Raw genomic sequence first — 12,568 nt, forward strand, 5'->3', positions numbered from 1 at the left:
GCAGGTCACAGTGCTGGCAAATACGGCTCTCTAAACTGTTCTTAGTACTGTGTCTGTCTCAATTCAAGTGAGGAAACTGAGGCACAGAAAGACTAAAGAACTTGCTCAAGGTCACAGAGCCCAGAAGGGGTGATGCTGGGACTCCAACTCTGGCAGCCTGACCCCAAAGCAAGCGGAGTAACCACTGCCCCACCCGGCCTCGACCCTGCACAGTTCCCTTGCAGCAAGGTGGAGAGAGGTGTGAAGGGCATCTCAGGGCTGGAGATTGATCACTGCACATCCATTGAGCACCAACCCTGGTGCGCCAGCAGCCTATGGGCACAGGTAGCCAGGGCTAAGTCAGCCCCAGGCCAAGTCCCTGTCCTTAAGTAGCTGGCAATCTAGGGGGTGGTGTGGGGCAGGCAAATAAATAGACGAATCAGGGTTCTGGGAATAGGAGCAGCCCGGGAAGGCTTCCTGGAGGAGGGACATGTAAGCCAAGATATCAGGAGGGGCAAGAAGTGTGCCAGGCCACAGTAACAGGAGCTGGAAGTCAAGGGCAGGAAGAATAGAGGGGTATAAAAAGCCCAGAGTGGGCAGAGTGCCTGGGGGAGGGAGGGAGGGGACCTGGGGCTAGAGAAGTTCCTCATCACTGCTGCCCTGAAGCCCAGATGCACTGGAGTGGAGCACACAGTGGGGCAGCCCCTCTAGGCTGCCCTGCTCTCTACTGAGCCACCTTTACCCAGATCCACAGCACCGACTCACTGGCCTCCAGCCCTGACGCCCTCCCAGCGCTAAGCACCCTGTGAGGCTCTACTTTCTTTTCTTTTCTTTTTCTTTTTTTTCTGTTTTTTTTTTTTTTTTTTTTTTTTGAGATGGAGTTTTGCTCTTGTTGCCCAGGCTGGAGTGCAGTGGCACGATCTCAGCTCACTGCAACCTCTGCCTCCTGGGTTCAAGCAATTCTCCTGCCTCAGCCTCCCGAGTAGCTGGAATTACAGGCGTCCACCACTGCGCCCGGCTAATTTTTGTATTTCTAATAGAGACAGGGTTTCACCGTGTTGGCCAGGCTGGTCTCGAACTCGTGACCTCAGGTGATCCACCCACCTCAGCCTCCCAAAGTGCTGGGATTACAGGCATGAGCCAGTGCACCCAGCCATGGCCCTACTTTCTAAAAGAGGAAAACAGACCAAGGAAGGGTAACGGGCACATCTGTTTCTCCACTCAAGGCCATTGGTGAGAAACGGCAGAGCCGGGCACAGGTACTTTGGCTTCCAGGCAAGTCACCCAGCACCTCTGGGCTTCAGACTCTGGAAAATGCAGATGACAAGAACATCCCCCATCCAGCGGTCCCACTCTGATGAATTTATTCTAAAGGGAAAATCCCAAAAAGTTTTATGTCTGAGATGAGTCATCGAGGCTGTATTTATAACAGCAGAAATCTGGAAACAGCCTGAAGGTCCCACCGAGGGGGCCAGGGAGGGCTGGTGGCACTGTCTTGGGAGGAAATGTCACTGGCCTTTGAGCATGACAATTGAGGTCATTAGGATGGCACAAATGTGGCAATGCAGAGACACATTTCTGGCATTGTTAAGAGAGGGAAAAAAAATGAATCCCCAACATGGTCTAATCACACAATTGTGATGTGTGTAAAAGTAACGCAGCACATAGTCACGGGCTGGGCAGACCAGGGGAAAACAGAAGGAATGGGTAATGACAATGGAAGGGCCGTGAAGAAACCCTCCTTCCTCCTGCTCCCGTTGACCGAATGTCACCTGTGGGCTAAATACACCCATCACAAAGAGATCCACGGAGGCTCCGGGCCCCGCCCTGCCAAGGCTTGGCATGTTCTGGAAGTCCTGGGAGCAGGGTCACAGCAGGGCTGGGTGGTAGCCAGGGGTTGGCCAGAGGTCAGGACCAGAGGCCCAAGGTCTCTGGGCAGGCTGTGGGTACAGCCAGGTGGCAAAGCAGGTCAGGCTCCCCTGCGCCTGAGGCTCTTGGGAGCTGAAGGATGAAGCCCATGCCCGGGGTGGCAGAAAAGGGGGCAGGGCTGGGGGCACAGAAGGAAAAGCCCCAGGAAGGTGACATGAAATGACAATTCACATTCATTTGTTTATTGATTTTATGGAATACTAGTCTTGGGGTGATATTGGAAGTGGGGTCTAGGCTAAGACCAGAAACAAGGGGGACGAGGAGGAGGAGGAATAACTCCCCTTATGGAGCACTTACTATTTATGATTTGCCAGGTTCTGTTCTAAGCACGTCACATGTATTAACCCATCCAGTCAAGGCAATCCTGGGAGGTTGGTTCTATTGCTTTCCCCATTTTACAGATGAGGAAGCTGAGGGACAGAGGAAAGATCTGCCTCCAGACAGACTGGGTCCAGATTCGCACCTGTAACCCTGACACCAGGCCCCAGGACTCAGGCAGGCAGAGGCAGAGGCAGAGGCAGAGGCAGAGGCAGAGAAGAACTCCAGGCCAGGAGAACAGCATGTGCAAAGCCCTGGCGCTGGGAGAGTGGCGTTTGCACTGTGCTGGGCGCTGCACATCCATCAGCTCTCTAAATCTTCCCAACAGCCCTGAGGCAAGGCTCATCGTTTGCATTTTACAGATGAGTAAGTAGAAGCTCAGGTTTCACCACTTGCCCAAGGCCATACAGATAGGGGGTGGGGTGTAGGAGGCTAGACCCGTGAGCCCGAGGGTGAAAAGTGGTGGGAAAACCGGGCACACCCTTCAGATCAGCCCTGGGCTTCCCAGGGGCTGTGTTAGGGTAGGAGCTGGAGTGATGGGTAGCCTGGGGCTGGGAGTCAGGAGACCTGAGGGCACGTCCTGACCGGTTACTCTCTGAGCCTCACCTCTCCCGTCTGTGAATGGGGAGAAGAACAAAGGGAGAAAAGATGGCTGGTGTGTTTCAGCTCTGACCCCATCTGCCGTCCATGGGGAGGGCTGCAGGAGTATGTCTGGAGTCTCGAGGCATCTCTGAGCCAGCTCCCATCTCCCTGCTGGGGCACAGGGTGACTGGGTGGGAGCAATGGCCCTGGACTGGGTGGCCTCTATTTTTTTTTTTTTTCTAATGAGATGGAGTCTCACTCTGTCGCCCAGGCTGGAAAGCTGGAGTGCAGTGGTGTGATCTCAGCTCACTATAGCTTCTGTCTCTGGACTGGGTGGTCTCTGAGTTTAATGCCTCATGAATCTAACATTGACCTTCCTGGATTTATTTTCCCTTGGCTACTTGACAGCCTCCACAAAAGGCCTCGGCGAGTGGATTCCGAGTCACAGGCTCATCCCCAGGGTGCAGCAGGATGAGGGTCTCCCCGGGGACCCTCTCAAGTAAAAGAGAGAAAGTCACTTTAACAGGAAGGAGTCACTTGAGTGGCAAGATGAGGAGAGGGCAGACTGGGCCAAGCTTGATGTCCCCAGGGCTGTCTGACCTTGGGCAAGTTACTGACTGTCCTTGACAGTGAAGGCAATAATGGCAAGGACAAATTACTCATGTCCCACGGACACCTCCCACCCAGGCCTGGGGTAAGGGTCTCGTAGGCGTGATCCAGGAGGGGCTTGTCCTGGGCACTCACCGCTCAGATGGTATTCTGCCACATCCACTGCCATGGTGCCCGCTGTGGTGACTGTGACTGGAAGGGAAAAGAGAGTGAGTGGATAGGGCTGCAGAGAGTCAGCGTCCCGTCCCCAGGTCCTGGCCTCCCGGCACGCGCGTGCCTGTCATCCAGAGCTTACACTCCGCTATAAGGGGCATGCTACTAAAGGAAGGCTTGGCATTTTAAGAAATGATGTTTAAAGCTCTTTTCAAGCATTCTAAGACTCTTTTCAGGATTGCCAGATAAGACATAGGATGTCCAGTGACATGTGAATTTCAGATTTTGCTTTGTTTTCTTTTTTCTTTTTTTTTTTTTTTAGATGGAGTCTCTCTTTGTTGCCCAGGCTAGAGTGCAGTGGCACGATCTTGGCTCACTACAGCCTCTGCCTCCTGGGTTCAAGTGATCTCCCGGCTCAGCCTCCCAAGTAGCTGGGATGACAGGCATGTGCCACCACACCTGGCTAATTTTTGTATTTTTAGTAGAGATGGGATTTCACCATGTTGGCCAGGCTGGTCTCAAACTCATGACCTCATGTGATCCACCAGCCTCGGTCTCCCAAAGAGCTGAGATTACAGGTGTGAGCCACCGCGCCCGGCCAAATTTCAAATCAGCTTTTAATATTTGTGTCCCAAATAGTCCATAGGACATACCTACACCAAAATCTTTTCCATTGTTCATCCAAAACGTCGATGCTCCTGGGCGACCTGTTTTTGTATTTGCCAAATTTGCAACCCCAGCTCATTTCCATCCTAACAACATCAGGCTGACCAGTGGCAACGCAGTAGGCGACTCATAAGAGCAAGGCCCCCCTGGCTTGAGCCAGAGCCTACCTTCAAATGCTTCCATTTCAATTGGGAAAGAAAGGCTGCGTCTCTGCAATATTCTATTACCAGTCCTTTCACTGCTTGGCGTGGTTTCCTCCCCACCCCACCCTCCACTCCCAGCTTTTAGGAACAACTGAAGTTGTTCTGGAAAGGTCTGGGAGCTCCTACAACCCATTACCTGAAGCTAGGCGACTGCTTATTGTTTTATTATTGTGCTAAGAAGTAAATCAGGCTCACGGATGTGTTCTCGAGGGGTGTGTGTGGGGAGTCCTGGAAAAGGGAAACTGGGATGGGCTGCACTGATCTCAGGTCAAGGGCGCAGAGGGCCCGGACAACGCCCGCCCCAACTTCTGGATTCCCGTGTAGTTCAGAGAGGTGGTTACGCACAGTAAGCCTGCAGGCCCAGTGCAGGGTGGTAGGGCGAGGGGAAGGGGACGTGAGAACTGCAGTGATGGCCTGGCCCAAGGGCAGCCGCCTTTCTGCCCCAGCAGGAATGCCACCCACTGTGGCTTGATCTTCTGGCACTTTAAAGAAAAGCCAGATACCTGAATTTTTTACATGCAGTTTCCTGAGTTTTAAAGGTAGCAACCAATTTGCAAAAAATCCAAATACCATTCAGGTGCAGTATAAAAAGTCCTCGGGGAGCGTGACCCACCAGTTCCCTACCCCTTGGAGCATCCTGTAGGTTCCCTTTGGGACAGGGGTCGAATCAGAGGGTAAAGCTAAGGCCCTCAACATTTTCAGGAACCCTGGGGTTCTACCCAATCTGTGGCTTTGGAGTCAAGAAGCTGGGGTGCCATGCTTCAGTTGGGGTCATCCAGCAAATTTGGGATGCCATAAGTCCTAGTCCACCCCCTTAAGTCCAGGGGTGCCCAGGAGCCTCGAGAAGCAGGTCAGGTAAGTTGCACAGCCAGCTCCTGGCTCCCAGCTCTCCTGATGCTGCCCCCACTCCCACAAGGAGATGTGCGTTGTCATGGAGATGGAAGGGCGGTGCTAAGCCAGGAAGGGCCTCATCCATCCTGACTAGAGTGGAAACTCATTCCTGGGCCTGGGCTGGAGATAATGATAGGAATAGGCAACCTTGCCGAGCACTTCTTATACATCAAGCCCCGTTCTAAGCACTTTGCTTATATCTGACCTCATTTAATCCTCCTAACAGCCCCATGAGGTAGGTACTATTATTATCTCTGGTTTGCAGGTGAGAGTCCCAGGGCGTAATTTGCCCCAGGCCACACAGCTAGTAAACTGTTCAACCCAGGCCGTCTGGCTCCATGCTCCTAACCACTGTGTCTCACTGCAGGTGGGCATATGGTTTCCAAAAAGTTTCCTAAGAATCTGCCAGTCAAATGGGTCACCGGGTCCCTGTCCAAGGTGGTCCTAGCTCCTGGCGGAAGCTGGCCTGGATACGCTGAAATGCTAACGTGCACACACGCACCTCCCAGCCTGCTGCTGTCTTGCTGGGCATCAGATAAGCCATCGGCTTTTTCCTGCTTACCTGGCACAAGCTGACTTTGCAAGAGTGGAGCCAAGCTGGGACAGCCAATGCCAGCAGCATACGAGCAAGGTATGCAAGGCAAAGTACATCCCACAGCACAACAGGCATGGTATGGGACAAAGCCTCAAGCTGCATCCGGCCTCTGGCTGTCGGGGGCCCCATCACCTCCACGGCTGGTCCAGCTCAGACCCCAGACTCCCACGCTGTCTGTTCTTTCCTCTCCCTTTAACACGACATCCTTTCCCAGGGAGCTGAGATTTCAGTGAGGGTGTGAATCACTGCTAGGCACACCCCACAGAAGTTCCTTTTTTTTTTTTTTTTTTTTGAGACAGAGCCTCACTCTGTCACCCAGGCTTGAATGCAGTGGCACGATCTCAGCTCACTGCAATCTCTGGCTCCCAAGTTCAAGCAATTTTCCTGCCTCAACCTCCCAAGTAGCTGGGATTAGAGGCATGCGCCACTACGCCCAGCTAATTTTTGTATTTTTAATAGAGATGGGGTTTCTCCATGTTGGCCAGGATGGTCTCGGAACTCCTGACCTCAAGTGATCCTCCCGCCTTGGCCTCCCAAAGTGCTAGGATTACAGGCATGAGCCACCGCCCCTGGCCTCCAGACGGAAGTTCCAGCCTGGTGCCCTGTGAAGGCAGAATCTCATGTGCCTGAGTGGAGGGAGAAGAGAACTGGGGGAGAGGTCGAGGCTCCTGGAGGGGGTCATCCTGTGCACAGGGTTTGTAGTCAGCTGCACCCAGCTCTGACTCCCATATCTGCCCCTGGCTAGCTGCAGTGGCCTTGGGCAATTTTCTTAGTCTCTTAGAGCCTCAGTTCCCCATCTGTAAAGCAGATGTGAGGCTGCCAGGAGGGTGGAATGAGAAGGTACGTGTAGTCAGGCTTGGTACATATTGGCTGCTGTGGTTAGCAGCCTGGTGATGGCCCACACAGGCCCCCTAATCCCTAGTCTGGGCAGTGTGGGCAGCACTGTCAGCCTACAGATGTGTTTATTTGTCTTACATTTAAGTGAGTTGCCAGCATTTTAAAATTGAAAAATTTAGCTGGGTGCAGTGGGTTGTGCCTGCAGTCCCAGCTACTGGGGAGGCTGATGTGGGAAGATCTCCTGAGCCCAGGAGTTCAAAACCAGTCTGGACAACATAGTGAGACTGTGCCTCAAAAGAAAGCAGTGTGCGGTGAGGGGGGACTTTCCCATTAAAAATTGATTTGAAAAGGATTTCCAGCTTCCCTTTGAAAGTTAGAAGATCTGGCCAGGCGCGGTGGCTCATGCCTGTAATCCCAGTACTTTGGGAGGCCGGGAGCACCTGAGGTCGGGAGTTCAAGACCAGCCTGACCCCAACTCTACTAAAAATAAAAAATTAGCCGGGCTTGGTGGCACATGCCTATAATCCCAGCTACTTGGAAAGGCTGAGTCAGAAAATCGCTTGAACCTGGGAGGTGGAGGTTGCAGTGAGCCGAGATCGCACCATTGCACTTCAGCCTGGGCAACAAGGGCAAAACTCCGTCTCAAAAAAAAAAAAAAAAAAAAAGTTAGAAGATCTGGGGACAATGGGTTTACATCTCCCGACTCCAACAGGAGTTGGAGCTAAGTCAGCTCTGCCCCTTCCCTGGCTGCTCCCATCCTTCTATTCACTGCTAGAACCTGTTGGCTCCTAGACGCATCCCTGTTCATAAGCCTGGTAAAGTGGACTTTGAGTGAGCTACTTTTGTTTGTTTTTTCTTTTTTTTGAGACAGAGTTTCGCTCTTTCATCCAGGCTGGAATGAAGTGGCGTGATCTCACCATGCCCAGCAAAGCTATGGGAGATTAAGAGAGGTTAAGTGACTTGCCCAAAGCCACACAGCCAGCAGTGGTAGAGCTGGGCCTGGCAGCCGTTCCTGCTGCCCAGTCCAGCCCTTCTTTCATTAGCAGTGACAACCCCCATGCCATCTTCCCCATCCGTAAGTCCCACGGGGCAAATCCTGTTACTACCCCACCCTCCACAGACTGTCCTCCACAGAGGAGGAGAGGGAGGCTCAGAGAAGGGCAGTGAATTGGCCCAAGGTCACCCAACCAGTGAGCAGGAAGCTGAGACCAAGTCGCAAGTGCTGGCTGTACAGCAAGTACCCTTCTCAACGGCTTTGCTCACTATCCCCGAGACCCCCTGACTCTGTCTCACCTGGTACGAGCTCAGTGGGCTCCCGCTGGCAGCCTGGAGGTCTGCCAGGCAGAGGGACTGTGGCTTTGGCTAGAAGAGGATAGCAACAAGGTACAGTAGGACCAGGGCAGCCTGTGACCAGAGCGTCCCCGGTGTCCAGACACACAGCAAAGAGCATAACATGGGGACCAGAGTGGCTCCAGACCCTCACTGAGCTTCCAGACTGCACATCCCACCCCCTGCAGTACCCCTCCCCATCCGACCAATTCGTTCTGTCCCAAACCCCCAGACCCTAAACTGCACAGAGCTTACTCATTGAAAACAGCTCTAGGTTCAAATTCCAGCTCGATCATACCTACCTAGCAATATCTCCTTACTGCTGCATGCATGTGGACATAATATGTGCTAAGTGCTTAGCACTGTGCCTGGTTGTAGTAGGTGGACATGATGTCCACAATGTGGACATGATGATTCAATGGATTAATGGATCTCCCTTTTACAAATGAGGAAGCTGGGGCCCGAGGTCACCTAGCATACAAGTAGCAACACCAGGATTGGTGCCAGGGTGCAATGGATCTGGGCCTGGGCTCTTGGCCACCATGCTGACTCCTGACCAGGCAGGCCTTTTGGGGTGGGGAGTTGGAAGAGCCCCCCTACTCCCCCCGCTTTGCTGGAATCAGACCATGGCAGAGGCCCCTCCTGGGCTTGTCAGAGAATTGGCTTTCCAAGAACGCTGTGCCTCGGCAGGGGAGAGGGGCTTTCTGCTCTCTGCTCCACCCCACCTCCTTGCCCAGTGTCCTCACATCATTCTCTGGCTAGCAAGGGAATGGGAAGGGTTGGGAGGTGGGCCCAGGAGAGCCTCACCCTTCAAGCTGTGAGCCTCTTCAGGATCTTTAGGTTGAAACCTTTTCAAGTCCCCCTCCTTCGCTTTCTGAGATAACCACATCCTGTTGCCATCCCCCAAACAGCCCACAGAAACCGCAGGACAGACTGGCTGTCATTTCTTGGGCACCTACTGTGTGACTTGCCCTGTGTCATCTCAGCACCACAGCCCTCTGAGGGGGCTGCTACCCTGCTCCTTGCGCTGGAGAGGAAACTGAGGTGCAGTGTGGGCAGCACTGCCAGCCTACAGATGTGTCTTATTTGTCAGTCAGTCACCAGAGCTGACAAGTGGCAGAGTCCGGGTTTGAAGCCCAGGCTGAGAGCCCCCACTCTGCAGAGCTGCTTAGGAAAGCTTTCAGACTTCAGAGTAGGGAGGCTGGAGGCTTGGGGACTTGTCCCAACCCTTCTTCACATTGCTATGGTAACTTGGGTGGGTGTCCTGCCCTCTCTGAGCCTCAGTTTCCCATTTCTAATAGGAAGCACTATTGCTGCTGTTCTCTAAAACTGTAACCCCCTGATGGGGAGAAGGAGCTGACATTCCATGGTGCAGCTTTCCCAGGCTTTTGGGAATGGAGGAGGGCGGCACACAGTCTCTCTGTAGCCCCTGGAAGAGGGCTCCCAGGATGGCCAGTTCAGAGCCTTCCACCCACAGGCCAGGCTCCCGGCCCCCCACCTTCCTCCCCGCACTTCAGCCCAAATCTACAGCCTTGAGGCCCTGAGTCTGGGCAAGCTTCCTCCCCTGCCCCGCCATACCCCTCTCCTAAGCTCTGGAAAGCCCCCTACTCAGGCTGGTGCCACCGGAGGCTGAGGGTCATATCTGGCTCTTCACACAGCCAGGGCCTCCTGGGGCTGGGGTGCAACGTTCCCCTCCAGATTGGGACGACTCCCGCAGACCCAGCGCTCCTGCCTCGGGAACCCCCAGGGTGTATGGGGACCGGAGTGTCGGGAGTGGGTGTGAAGCCAGAGCAGGGACAGTGAGGACAGTCAGGTTGCTGAATGCGAAAGTGAGGGGTGTGTGTGCAGCGTGGGCGCGGGGAGGCGTGTAAACGGTGGGGTGAGCCGCGTGTGTGCACACGCGGGGCTTGCGATGCGATGCGCACTGCGCGGAGTGGCTGGGCCGGGTAAGGGCGCCCAGCGTGCGCGGTGCCCGGCAGTCGTTCGTGTGCAAGCGCCGCGCGGAGGTGCAGGCGCACAGAGTGCGCGGGGCTCTGGGGTCCCGGGCCCGGGACCCCAGGAGGGGGCTGCGTGCGTCCGCGATCAGGGTGCGATCCCGGCCGCGCACCGGGGTCGGCAGGGTGCGTACTCACCCGGGCTCCGCGGAGGGGCCGCCGCTCCGGCTGGGCTCCAGCTGCCGGCCCGCCTCCCGCAGCGCGCACGCACCTGCGCCTAGCCCGGCCGCCGGCGGCAACGCCACCCCTGCAGTGTCGCCGGGTGCCCGCCTCCGAGGGACGCGGCGCGGGCCGGGGGCTCGGCCGGACCGGAGCGGTGGACCGGAGCTGTGCCGCAGTCCGGGCACGCTCCCAGGAGCCCGCCGCGCGCTCCCTGGCGCTCGCCCGCTCGCCCGCTCGCTCCCTCTTTAATTTAAAGTGACAACCTCGAGCGCTGTCTCTGCTCCCAGGGTCCGAGCCGGAGATCCCCAAGCGCGTCTGGGATCCAGGGACGCCCTGAGGCCAAGCCCAACCCCTCGCTCCCAGGCCTGAGAACAGGGATGGGTGGGGACGTGCTCACAGGCCTCTGAGAGGCAGGCCAAGCACTGGACTCAGAGCCAGCCGGCCTGGGTTCCAGCCCCAGCCTTCGCGCTCTAGGTTATCCTGTTCCCTTTCTAGGCCTCAGTTTCTTTACCTTAAAAACGGACCCGATACCGCGCACCTCTGGGAGCCAAAGAAAACACCCACAGGAGGCGCAGCGGAAAGTTTCCCCTTTTCTGAATGGATAATTACTCCCTCCCACCACGATTGAGCTGTAACTGTAGGTCAGCTCTGTGCTGGTGCCTTACAACATCATCTCAGTCCTCACTGTGGCCTGATCTGGTCGTGGTGACTCCATTTTTTACATGAAGAAACAGGCTCAGAGATGTGACCAAGATCACAGAGCCAAAGGTCAGAGCCAGAATTGAACCCAGGTCTGTGTGACTTCAAACTCCATACCTTTAACCACTAAGGGGTCGTGCTTTCTCTTCCAAAGGAATGAATGAATCATTCAGGAGATATTTATGGCGCCCCCGCAGGGGCTGGGCACAGTGCCAGGTGTGGGCGATCTCCCATCTTCCGGGAACAGGGGCAGGTCCCTCCCTGCCCGCGCAGTCTGGCAGTGAGGCACGGCTTGCATCGGGAGGGGCTGGGTGCGGGGAAAGTGCCACATGTTGTGGGCACAGTAACCAGGGGAGCAGGCTGGGTGGACACCTGGGGAGACCTCCCCAATGGTCTGGGGTGTGGTGAGGATCCCAGATGGGGAGCAAGTGTGCAAGGGTAGCAGTGCTTCCTGGCTCATCCACACTCTGGGCCTTTAGAGCTGAGGGCAGCCTGTGGGCACTGACCTCTCAGTGGAGGCTGGGTCTATGCTGGCCTGGTGCAGTGCGGGCATCCTTGGTCTAGAAGACAGGACGCTGGGGAGCCCTAGATAGAGAGCTGCATCTGGCTAACACGGTGAAACCCCGTCTGTACTAAAAATACAAAAAAATTAGCCAGGCATGGTGGCGGGCACCTGTGGTCCCACCTACTCGGGAGGCTGAGGCAGGAGAATGGCGCGAACCCGAGAGGCAGAGCTTGCAGTAAGCCAAGATCGCGCCACTGCACTCCAGCATGGGCGACAGAGCCAGACTCCATCTCAAAAAAAAAGAAAAGAAAAGAAAAAAAGAAAGAGAGCTGCATCCTACCCTCACCCACAGGGGGCGCTTTTGTCTTCATTTCATTTCCTGGACCTGGAACAGAACAAAGAGAAAGGGCATTATTATGGGGCGGGGGGCATGGGTAATGGGCCCTGAGCTTTCACTGCCATTTCCCATTTAACTCAAACTTCACAGCCAGCTGCAGATTTGGTACGATTGAGTCCATTTGAGTCCATTTTCTTCGCAGGACACCCAGGCCTGGGGAATGAATGGCTGAGTTCCTGGTTTGGAAGGGAGTTGGGAGTCAGACACATCATCAGGGCATAAAGGGGCCAGACTCTAACAGGGGATTCTACCCAAGCAACAAAAGACAAAGTTGAGGCCAGCACAGTGGCTCAAGCCTGTAATCCCAGCACTTTGCGAGGCTGAGATAGGCGGGTCACTTGAGGCCAGGAGTTCGAGACCAGCCTGGCCAACATGGTGAAACCCTGTCTCCACTAAAAATACCTGTAGTCCCAGCCACTCTGGAGGCTGAGGGAAGATAATTGCTTGAACCTGGGAGGTGGAGGCTGCGATGAGCTGAGACTGGCCTGGGCAACAGAGCGAGACTCCATCTCAAAAAAAAAGAAAAGAAAAGAAAAAAAGAAAGAGAGCTGCATCCTACCCTCACCCACAGGGGGCGCTTTTGTCTTCATTTCATTTCCTGGACCTGGAACAGAACAAAGAGAAAGGGCATTATTATGGGGCGGGGGGCATGGGTAATGGGCCCTGAGCTTTCACTGCCATTTCCCATTTAACTCAAACTTCACAGCCAGCTGCAGATTT

The 12,568-nt window shown here is 55.0% G+C and overlaps 1 protein-coding gene across 1 annotated transcript in view; it reads right to left on the reverse strand.

Annotated features, from left to right (window-relative positions):
• Window positions 1-10,603, reverse strand: part of SYT12 (synaptotagmin 12) — a 28,103-nt gene extending 17,500 nt beyond the window's left edge. The window contains exons 1-2 of the mRNA XM_033205339.1: window positions 10,224-10,603; window positions 3,553-3,609 (exon numbers count right to left, since the gene is read on the reverse strand). Of these exons, the coding sequence (XP_033061230.1) occupies window positions 3,553-3,586 (34 nt within the window). The 5' untranslated portion in view covers window positions 3,587-3,609; window positions 10,224-10,603. The remainder of the gene's footprint in view (window positions 1-3,552; window positions 3,610-10,223) is intronic.
• Window positions 10,604-12,568: the final 1,965 nt, after the last annotated feature.

This window comes from Trachypithecus francoisi, unplaced genomic scaffold (genome assembly GCF_009764315.1).
Source record: "Trachypithecus francoisi isolate TF-2019V2 unplaced genomic scaffold, Tfra_2.0 Lachesis_group8, whole genome shotgun sequence".
Lineage (NCBI taxonomy): Eukaryota > Metazoa > Chordata > Mammalia > Primates > Cercopithecidae > Trachypithecus > Trachypithecus francoisi.